This window comes from Fundulus heteroclitus, chromosome 23 (genome assembly GCF_011125445.2).
Source record: "Fundulus heteroclitus isolate FHET01 chromosome 23, MU-UCD_Fhet_4.1, whole genome shotgun sequence".
Lineage (NCBI taxonomy): Eukaryota > Metazoa > Chordata > Actinopteri > Cyprinodontiformes > Fundulidae > Fundulus > Fundulus heteroclitus.
This window is the reverse complement of record NC_046383.1, coordinates 23,735,359-23,746,402: the sequence shown is the minus strand read 5'-3', so window position 1 is coordinate 23,746,402 and position 11,044 is coordinate 23,735,359. Positions and strand designations below refer to the sequence as shown.

General features: G+C 41.0%; 1 protein-coding gene across 1 annotated transcript; it reads left to right on the top strand.

Annotated features, from left to right (window-relative positions):
• The first annotated feature begins 2,453 nt into the window (after nucleotides 1-2,453).
• Nucleotides 2,454-6,563, top strand: LOC105926287 (T-cell immunoglobulin and mucin domain-containing protein 4). The gene is made up of 6 exons (XM_012862932.3): nucleotides 2,454-2,575; nucleotides 2,681-3,019; nucleotides 5,223-5,293; nucleotides 5,465-5,512; nucleotides 5,905-5,998; nucleotides 6,117-6,563. Exons 1-6 carry the CDS (start codon nucleotides 2,509-2,511, stop codon nucleotides 6,209-6,211), a joined length of 714 nt encoding a protein of 237 aa, XP_012718386.2. The 5' UTR covers nucleotides 2,454-2,508; the 3' UTR covers nucleotides 6,212-6,563.
• Nucleotides 6,564-11,044: the final 4,481 nt, after the last annotated feature.

The following is an 11,044-nucleotide window of genomic DNA, read 5'->3' as shown; positions in this document are numbered from 1 at the left end:
CCTCCAGTCCGCCAAACGCCTAAACCCCAGGCAAGCACGTTGTTCTCTTTATTTCTCTCGTTTTAACCTGACCATCTCTTACCGCCCAGGATCCAGGAACCAAAAGCCAGACGCTCTCTCCCGCCAGTTTTCTCCCACCGACCTAGAAAAGGAACCCGCGCCTATCTTACCTCCGACCTGCACTTTCGGTGCCCTGAACTGGGAGATTGAAGACCAGATCTCCCAGGCCCTGGCTTCAGACCCGGACCCTGGAAATGGTCCTCCCAACCGCCATTACGTCCCTTCGTCTGCCCGTGCTCAAGTAATTAAATGGGCCCACTCGGAGAAGTTTTGGACCCATCCTGGGTTTTTTCGCATGAGTTCTCACCTCTCAAGACACTTCTGGTGGCCCCACATGTCCCGTGACATCAAGGACTTTGTTCTCTCCTGCCCTGTCTGTGCCCAGAACAAACCCTCTAACCAAGGACCAGCAGGCCTGCTCCAACCGCTACCTGTAGCCCTTGATTTCGTGACTGGCCTTCCCTCCTTGAATGGCATGACCACCATACTCACCGTCATCGAGTCCTGCCAAGTCCTGCTATCTGATTCCTCTCCGTAAGCTCCCCTCTGCTCTTCAGACGGCCCAGCTCCTGGTCAAACATGTCTTTCGCCTACATGGTATACCTCAAGACATCTGTCTGACTGTGGGCCCCAATTCACCTCCCGCGTTTGGAAAGAGTTTGCCTCAGCCCTAGGGGCGAGGTACACTCTAACCTCGGGTTACCACCCCCAAACGAACGGTCAGACAGAGAGGATGAACCAGGAGCTGGAGTCCGCTCTCCGCTGCCTCACATCCACTAACCCCTCTGATTGGAGCCAGTACCTGCCTTGGATAGAGTACGCCCATAACTCCCATGTCTCCACAGCCACCGGAATCTCCCCGTTCGAGGCCTCCCTCGGTTACCAACCCCCGTTGTTCACCTCTGAAGAGAAACAAATCACCGTTCCCTCAGTCCATCACCACATCCACCGCTGCAAACAGTTCTGGACCCAGACTAACCAAGCATTACTACGTACAGCTGAACTCGACTCCAGCGCCCCAGTACCATCCCGGTCAGCGGGTCTGGCTCTCCACCTGAGACCTACCTGCCCACACCTCCTGTCGTAAACTGGCTCCCCGTTACACAGGTCCCTATGAGATCATCTCAGTGATCAGCCCCACAACTGTCCGCCTCCGCCTGCCTTCTCATTCTCGTATTCACCCCTCCTTCCACGTGTCCCAAATCAAGCCAGTTTTTTCCAGCCTGTTGTGCCCTCCGGCCGAACCCCCTCCACCCTCCCAGGACCACCAAGGACGCCGGATCCGGAGGATAGTAGATTCCCGTCAGCGAGGAAGGGATTCCAGTACCTCGTCGACTGGGATGGCTGCGAACCGGAGGACCAGTCATGGGTGCCCGGTTCCTCCATTACTGACCAGTCTCTCCTCTCTTCCTTCCTGTCCTCTCGTCCCTCCACCTCTTCCTCTGGGTCGCCGAGTGGCGACCGTTGAGGGGGGGGGGGTGTCAGGGCTCAGCAGGCAGAGCCGTGCCGCCTTGCCGGCTCTGCGCTCTCCTCTGCTCACAGGTGACAGCAGCTGACCGGTGGGCGGGACTGACACACCTGCAGTGAGTTCAGCAGCGCCTCAGCGCACTATAAGATCAGCGCACGAACAGCGGGAGGATGCCAGAGTGTTAGCTTGTCGCGGTATGCCTAAAGGCCAACAACGACCTCCTGAGCTTCAGACCCGTGAGTTTTTCGATCCCCATTTTGGATCTAATCATTGTCTCGTGTGTTTTCTCCAGTGCTCTCGTGTTTTTGGAACCTTCCTCTCGTGTGACTTTACGCTTTGAAGACCAGGCTCCCAAATCCACAACCCGCTCAGATTCTGCTCTGGCGACCTTCCCCTCAAACTCGCTTGGTGGTACCAAGTTGGGCACGAGTTTTCCCTTCCCGGATTCGCCCTGGTCACCCCAGACTCTCCTGGTTCCTCCCGCTGTTCATTCCGGATCCCTGGACCCGCCGGCGCTGCTCGGACCCTGCCTAACCTCCGCTCACCGGTCACTTTGTCATCTGCTCCTCAAACATCAGCTGAGACCATCTCACTCCCCCCGGCTTAGTTCCTAGAGCTCCATGGTAAGCGTATGTGTTTAGTTGTACTTTCTCTTGACATAATACTCTGTTAACCATTTTCCCCTTTACCTCACAGATCCCATGTTACCTGCCCGAGTCGGTCCCTGCGTTTCCCCAGTTCTGAGACTATCCCTGAATCCTAGCGCTAAGATCAATAAAAACTGTTAAAACTGCTTCCTGTTTGCCGGTGTTCTCTGCATGTGGCTCAGACATCTTAAACCAAACATGACACATGTAGACAGAGGCTGCATTGATTTCCTTCCTCATTTAAGAAAAGGGAACTTCAAGCTTTGGTATGTGCACACTCTGCTCCAAGAGTATGTGGGGGGAGAAATTCATTGTAGCCTCTCTCTTTAGGACATGGTTATACAATACCCAGCACACATGTTTGTTCTTCCTATTCCTTTCCTTCTCATCCTGATCCAAGGTAAATCCATTTTTTAGTTGGTGTTATTTGTAGTTTGCTCATAGATGAAGGGGATTTGTTGCTGTTTGTTTTATTGTTTGATCTGTTATCACTATCTCTTCACAGTGTCATCCTGCACCATCAAAGTCACTGGTTACATCGGGCAGGATGTGACTTTGCCCTGCGCTTACGATGCCCAAAGTAACGGAGTTTTAAGTTTCTGCTGGGGACTCGGGAGGGTGCCCCGATCCAAATGTGCCGACACGATCCTGTCGTCGGAGTATGGGGAGGTGACTTACAGAGAGTCCTCCAGGTACCAGCTGCTGAGCCAGGTGGAGCAGGGCAATGTTTCCTTGACCATCCTCAATGCTCAGAGAAGTGATGCTGGCATCTACGGCTGCAGGGTGGAGATTCCTGGGTTATTCAACGACCAAAAGAGCAACATAAACCTGATTATGGAAGAAGGTAATGCTCACCAAATGAAACATCAGCATGCATTTTTAACTGGTTAATCTGTTGTATGCCACCATGAAAGCCATGGCAGTGAAGGAATGCCAGTTTTTTCAAACTTATGAACAGGATAGTAGTGGATAGTAGACAAGGATCGACTCCTCACATATTCTCCACAAAAGATACAACCTCTGGACCTCTGTTAGATGGAATCAACACCTTCACTGCAAACCAAACCAGGTCATTAGTTTCTTTCCATGGTTGATCCATCCCGTTGAGGGCTGATAAATTGTGGAAAAGCTCAGTGCGCTAAAGTAGCAAGTTGTGAGTAACACGTTATATGAAATGTTCACATGTTCTTGGATCTGTGTTCCCCACAGCAGGAGTCTGCAGCCCATTGCTCTGATGGGGCTTCCAAGAGCTTTACAGGCATTCCTTAATAGTTGTAGCCAAACATTAAAAAAGCTAGTGTTCTTTTTTTATTATTCTATAGAATTTCCGAACCAAAATGACAAGGTATTGGTTTTTTTCTTCATGTTTAGTCAAGATTTTTATCATTGCATGATTTTATTCGTAATTTATCCAGAAAAAAATATGAAACCTTCCTTACAAGAAAATTATCATTCTCTTGTTTTGAAGTCTTAAGGCCTGATCTGAAGGTTTGTGCATATTTATACACAAGAATACTAATTAGCGTGTGCAAACACTTCACATATTACACGTGCAATTACTATTATTTTTCTTCCTTTTTTTTTTTTGCCCATGCAATGTAGCACCCCTTCTTTAGAAGCTTTGAAGATCAGGCACTTGTTCCTGTTCATTACACTTAATTGATAATTAGGTTGCATTATTCAGCATAAGCAAAGGTAAAAGTGGCTTTTTGGATTGCACGGTGTTGCTGACACCTGTCCTACGGGACCAATAAAGTCTGTTTTAATCAATTCTAAAACCAGAAGAATATTTTTGACGGTTATGGTTTCAACTTAACCTAAACAGGAACATTTCCTTCAGATCCTATGGAACAACTTGACAAAACTTAGCAGATCATTCATTACCTGTATTAAAAAAGCACATGTGCATCTTTATAATTAGAATATAATTTCAATGGTAATTTATTTCAGTAATTCATGTTAGAAAGGGAAACTTATTTACCAATTCATTACACATAATGTGCTGATTTTCAGTATTTTAATTCTGTATAGTTTAATGAGTATGGCAAATGGCTAATACAAAACCTAAAATGTATTCTTTGGGAAGACTGATGGCTTGAAAGTCGTTCAGATAAATGACGCTGAGTGTGGCAGAAACAGCGGCACAATTAACAGGGATAACCAAAGCCTTTGGAGGATTGTGAATAAAGCCCATTAAAGTGTTTGGGGAATACTTATAAGTCGTGGACAGTAGGTGGAGTAAGAGCTTCAAGAGCCGATTCCCGGAAATGGGCAACAACTGTTGTGTTCTTTATGCTAAGCGACGCCTGAACAAGAGACAGCCAGAAGTATCTTGTCTGGACGAAGAAGAAAAATAACTGGACTGGTCCACAGTGGTCCAAATGCTGTTCTCAGCTGAAAGTAAATTTTCATTTCATTTGAAGATCAAGGTCCTAGAGTCTGGAGGAAGAGTAGAGATGTTTGTAGCTGTAGCTGAAGGTCGATATGAAAGCAATGCGGGCTATCTTAAGACCAGAGTGATTCACCTTCATGTCACGCTGCCCTCATGCAGTCCTCAGTGAAATTATGCAAAAGGAGCCTTGACCTTGTTGTGAGTGAACATCCTCTTCAGTAGGCTGACATTTATGCATCCAAAGCTCTTTTAGTGTTCTTATGTAATATTAAGATTTTCAGAGAAGTTGTAAATATTTCACTCTGTATAAAGTAAATACACTTTCTTTATATAGCATCTTTCACAGGATAAAAATCAAAGAAAAAGTGTTTAACAATAAAACAAGCATGAAAACAACACAGACAATAAAAAGAAAATAGAAAATAAACATGAATCCATGCAATATACACATTTTATTTTTTAGTTGGCTTATTGAAAACATGTTATATTTGGTAATATTCTATTTTGTGATATTCACCTGTAAAAAAAAAATGGATGATGAAAATTTTGTATTTTGTTCTTTCAATTCCAGGTCTTATTAAGATGTTAAATGTTTAGGTTAAAATATAAAAGTTTGATACTTGACGGATCAATTTAATTATTGCTTTTTTTACAGAAAGAGTGATTTCACATGAGATGGAAGCTACAGATGCAACAGTGACAACACCTCAGAGTCCAACCAGTCCGGTAAGAGGACGTTTAAGGGAACAGCTAAATTGGCAATTACATTTTCAAATGCATAATAGGAATCCCATGTGACAATGGTGATTTTGCAAAGTTTTTACTTTTTGTAAAGTTTGGCCTCAATTTCAGTAATTTATCACGTGACCAACTTCAGGAAAAATGTGCTCTTTTCAGATTAATCTAGTGAATGACGAACACAGCAAATATGTCAGGAGCTCGCAGGTAAAATGTAGACTTTACTTTGCAAATTTAACTTTGAAATCAACCATATTTATATGTATGTATCAGTATGTTACACATCTATTCTGTTTTGGAGCCATTTCAAACTTGGAGCAAAGTCACAAAAAAAACACCAAAAAAAAACAATCAGCAATCACACCCTGAAATACGTATTTTCAGCTATTTTTGTTTCTTCATTTGAAAAATAAAATTATTAAATAATGTCTATTTGTAGTGAAAAATATTAAGTAGCAAAAACAAAGAATATGTCTTTTTTTGGTGTTAAATAATATTCTGATGTCACATTATTAACTAAAAAATAATGGCACAGATCAAAACTAAAATTAATTTGTAATGTTCCCGTCTTTTATGATAAGGTTAATTTTTAATTGCAGGGAAATTTCAAAGCCTTCTTAGGAGAGGAGAACATTGGGAGAATTGCAGCTATTTTCCTCTTCACCATAATCCTAATCCTCATCCTCATCTTTAGTAAGTGTGAAGCGATTTATAGATTGTTACCCATCCATCTGCTGTCCGGATGCATTTTGCAGTAATCCTTGTTTTTCAGACTGAAAACACTTATAATCAATGCATTTTTGCAATGCAGGAAGGAACGTTTTGATGCGTAGGACGAAGCCTTTGCAGCTCCACACCTGCACCGTCGTTGAGAATATGTACGACACCATCCCGATGGCAAAATGATGCCACTAACTTCAAGCTGTGTTCTAAAAATATGCACCTTGTTGTATTTTCACCATGTTAAATTATGTAAATGTAAGATCTTTTTTTTTTAAAGAAACAATCATGTCTTTAAATATGATGCCAATGATTACCAGAGATTGATGATAAATGTAGATCCCTATAATTAATTAATCGTCTTAAATTTCTCTGTTCCTCACATGAAATGACTGGTTTACAGTAGAGCAACAAAAAAGTGAAAACATTATGTTTCGTTGTCTCTGGGTGTTAGGTGTAATCTATGTGCATTCTGAGCTGGTGTCTCACCAAAATTTCATTATGACATACTGCCAATAAAGTTTGTTGATCTTGTGGACACAGTGCCATCTACTGGACGAACTACATATCATAAACGATCATAAACAATGAAGTGATGTGACAAGTGATATGACACACTGCATCTATGGGCTTAAACATGAAGTGGACAAGGGGCCTGGACCTCCCTCTTCCCTTCCTCTTCATCCTGAGGCCCCCACCACACGCAATAAATCATGAAAGGAACCTTTCATTTCTCCATAGAACGAAACATATTAATATTGAGAAGCATTTTGCTCACTTAATTACTTTGGTTGAACCTTGACTGACTGCGTTTATTTAGCCTAGACTAGATTATTCAACACTAATAGCAGAAAACTTGGACTTGGATTTGTGAAACCTTTGAGATTTCTGAACATTCAATAAAGGCTGATTTCAGTACTTTTCCTTGTATCCGGACCACATTAGAACTGGTTCCAATTAAAAACTCCTGTGTTTAGACTCGTTAGACCTGGACTAGATCTTTCTACACTAATTGCCGATTTAGTTGATAGAGAAAACTCAAGACAGGGTAAAACAGTGCACAGTAAAATAGCAACTATTTTACAGTAAAAATGCACAGTAAAAATGCAATAGTTACTGTAAATAAGTCAAACATTTACAACTTCAAATCAAACTTAAACAATTTTATTGATATGGCAAACAGATTTTATTGTATTTCAATACAATAAAATGTGCACGGCTCTCAATTTATGCTCTCACTTGGATTAGCAGCTCTTCTGTCTCACTGCAAATTAGGCGTTCGGCGATGAACTGTTCATATAGTTGAGGGTTTTTTTTCTCTCCATTATTATTTCTGATGCTCCTCTTTCTTCTGTCACTCTTATTTTCGTACCTCTCTTCCATCTGCCCAGGCCACTGCCTCAGCCCTGGTCAGCCTGATTTGAAACGTTAAAAAGCTTTTTTTTAAATATCCTAATATTTCTTCTGCATTCTATTAAAGTTATTGAGAACGTTTTGTTTCACTTTCCGCTAACTTGTTTCATAATGTCTTCTCCAAACTGAGCTACCACCTGTGTCCTGACAGGACCCCTTGACTTTCCAAAAAAACTGCTTTTTATTCTGAAGGTTTTGTAAAGAACGAAGAAACTGGATCCAGTATTCAACCAAGACAAATCAGTGAAGTTTACAAACAGTTTATTGTGATCGTAAGCGCAGCAGTTCGCCGGACTATTTTCTGCACCTAAGACCGGAACCCCTGGAGGCAGAGACAGCAGGTTAGTGATTTTAATAAGCTCCTCATGCCCAAACTTGTTTAGGGGAAAGATCACTGACCTATTTCGAGACTGGGTCCGAAGCTACTAAGTACCGGCTCGTGCTGGTGGGCGGCACATCAGCAACTCCCGTGCTGCACGGGGAAACCCTCTTGTGGGCTTCGGCTGGAGCTCAGTGGTCCAGGGGCAGGTAGGGGTCCAGAACCATGACGACAGTGCCAGGCAGGAGAATTTGAGGGGATTTTCAGGTTTGTGTTCTGAGGTGTGGTCCGGGGTCAGAGCCGATAGATCAGAGGTCCAGAGAGAAATCCAGGGAGGGAAATCCAAAGCAGAGTCAGGGCACAGATCCAGGTCTGATAACAAGATGGCTTGAAAGGCACACAGGGATCAGGCAGGTTCGTTAATACAGAAGCAGAACGGGTCGGGCTTGCAGGTACAGGCAGGCGGTCCTAGTCAGGCAGGGATCAGACAGGCTCGGTAATCGGAGGACAGAACAGGTCAGATAACAGACAGATAGGTAGGTAATCAGGATTGAACGCTGGATTAGTTTTTCCCAGTGGCTCGAGATAATCTGTCACTGACGACTGGTCTGAAGGCTGGTTATATACTGGTAGGTGCAGGTGGATCAGGTGAGAGTTGATTAAAGACGGGGCTGGGCAGGTGTGTGGAGTGGGTGATCAGTCCAGCATCAGTGCTGATGTCATTATAGGTTTGCGTGAAGCTACAGATCTTATTCATTAGAAGGTGGGCAGGAAGAAATGTTGGTTTGGTTTACAACTAAACATTTTACAATATACACTTTCTCCAATCAGGCACTTTTGTTAATTCTAAAACTAAACATATTTCATCTAAAAAACTAACAATTTATAAATAAAGTCAAATAAAGTCAACAGTGATGGTAACTTACATCAGAAAGCATTACCTTCAGTGTGTATTTGCTCTTGTCTAAAGACACTATTCTTAAGGCCTCAACTGAGACGTTTTTGATGCTGTCTAGCAGGTCTCACAGGTATTTCATTATTTTGTCAAGTTTTTTATTTTCATGAAAGATGACTGGAGACATTTTTTCTTTAATAGCAAACGTGGTATCACCTTACCAGTGACTATGTCCTGTAAAAAAGGAAAAAAAAGAAGACAATTACGTTCTAAGTGAGGTTTTGTTTTTACAAGATTGAAACAGGAGCCTCCCATCTTTCTTTTGAAGGATTACAAGAAATGTTATCCAGTTTGGTCTTTCACTTCCCCTAAAAGAAGGATACAGTACTTAAAATATGTTTTGTTAGTGATGATTTGTAAGTTAATTGAAACCAATAAACTCAAAGTGTATTTATACAACAACTTTACCGTGCTTTCTGTATAGATTCTCAATAGACAACATATATGCGTTTATTTTTTTGTGTATTTCCCTTTACATGCATTTCTTTGATATTACTAAATAAATCTGCTTTTTAATTTAAATTAGACATACCAAGGATCATTTATATGAGGAAAAAAACACCCAAAAAAGAATAAATGTACATCAAAAGGATTAAGCTGGAAAAAAAACCTTAACCTAAATGAAGCCTTACCTTTAGAGTTTTCTCTACAGCTTTCTTATCTACAAACAAACTCTTAATTTCTTTCTTATATGACTTGGATTGTTTCAGCTGCTTTGTTTAGCATTAAATGTAATGTTGTTCTTCATTAAACGAAACTGATGACAGTGGCACTTTTGTTGAGTTTCAAGTGCTGTGCAGTTAAAAGAAGATATTTTGTTCAATATTACTTTGAGCAAAACAGGTCTGCAGAACAGAGAAAATTGTTTTCTTGTTATCTGTCAAAGCTTACCCTAAACATGACTATATGCTCAACACTGGCTTTATTTCTAAGTATTTTTTAATAGCTGTCTCTGTGACTCCGATATCTCCACTCCCAGGTTCACATATAGGGTAATTTAACATGGTGAATATACATCTCTGTCTCACTTTGTCATTTAACAGAGAATATCAGAAAAAAAATGAATCCCCACTGGAACAAGAATGTGTAAAAAATTTAAATAGATCCAAAATTCCAAAACTCTCGATCTACACGGACTCTTTATAAATATTATACTATAGTGCTGATCAAACGTAGATTTAAGGTCCGCTTTAACCTGTTTGGAGTGTTTCTTTAATTCTGCTCAATGTGTGCAATACATTTAAAGCACATAAGAAATTAATGAGTTTTTGACCTGCCTTAATGTTGAAAAAGATACCAATGAAAGGAAAGAGTAATTGATACAGCTTCATAATAAATGTTTCACAGAAGAAAAAAAAGAAAAGATTTTACAAATCAAACTGAGTATGAAGCATTCTGCTTTTATTGTAAAATGCTCTAGTCCAGGTTTGAAAAGTAGTTTTCAATCTACACCAGTTCTAATGTGGTCTAGATGGAAAAAAACTGCACTGAAAACGCCTTTATTGAACTCAAATATGAAATAATGGTTTCACAAACAAAAAACTGTGTTTCAAGTATTCTCCTATTAGTTTAGGATAATTTAATCCAGGTTTGATGAGTTTAAGTATTGTAGGTTTTAAACCAGAGCAGATTAAAGAGTCTCAAACCGGTAGAAAAAAAGGGTGGAATTGCCCTTTAGCCGTTTACTGAATCGGAACCTACAATCAGAAGCCAAATTCAGCACTGTGGAAAACTCTAACAATTATTATGATTATCAAATACATCCTGGCCATTCATTTTCAAGATAATTACCAGCTATGTAGTATACTGTGAACAGTACTGATACGGTTCCAACTGTACATTTTATAACAGCACATTTCACCTGACCTTACGTGTCCCGAAAATGTCTTTTGACAAATTTCTTTGTTTATTGTAACACATTTTTTGTTCAGAGTGTGTAAACTATGAACAAAATGTCTTTTTCTGTGGATTTCTGTTTTTTTATTTGAGACTTTTGAGGAATTTAAAACAGCTTAGGCTTTCAGTACATAGCTCTGTATAAGTGGAACTAAACAGGGTTTTAAAAAAACAGCAACTGTTGCAGTAACAACACATTTGTATGGGAAAGAGGAAGCTGTCACAATCTGCAGACTGGTTAATTGTCTCTCCGCAGTCTGCAATGTCCTCGGCTCATTAAATGGCCACACTGTTTTCTAACACTGTTTGTAATTACCAGAGACAATTTGTTAAAACCGGTGAAGTTTTGTCTATTTCAACTTGAATGAAACTTGTCTTCCTAATTCAAGCATGTATGCACAGAGAGAATCAAGGCTTTGCCAACAAACAACAACTC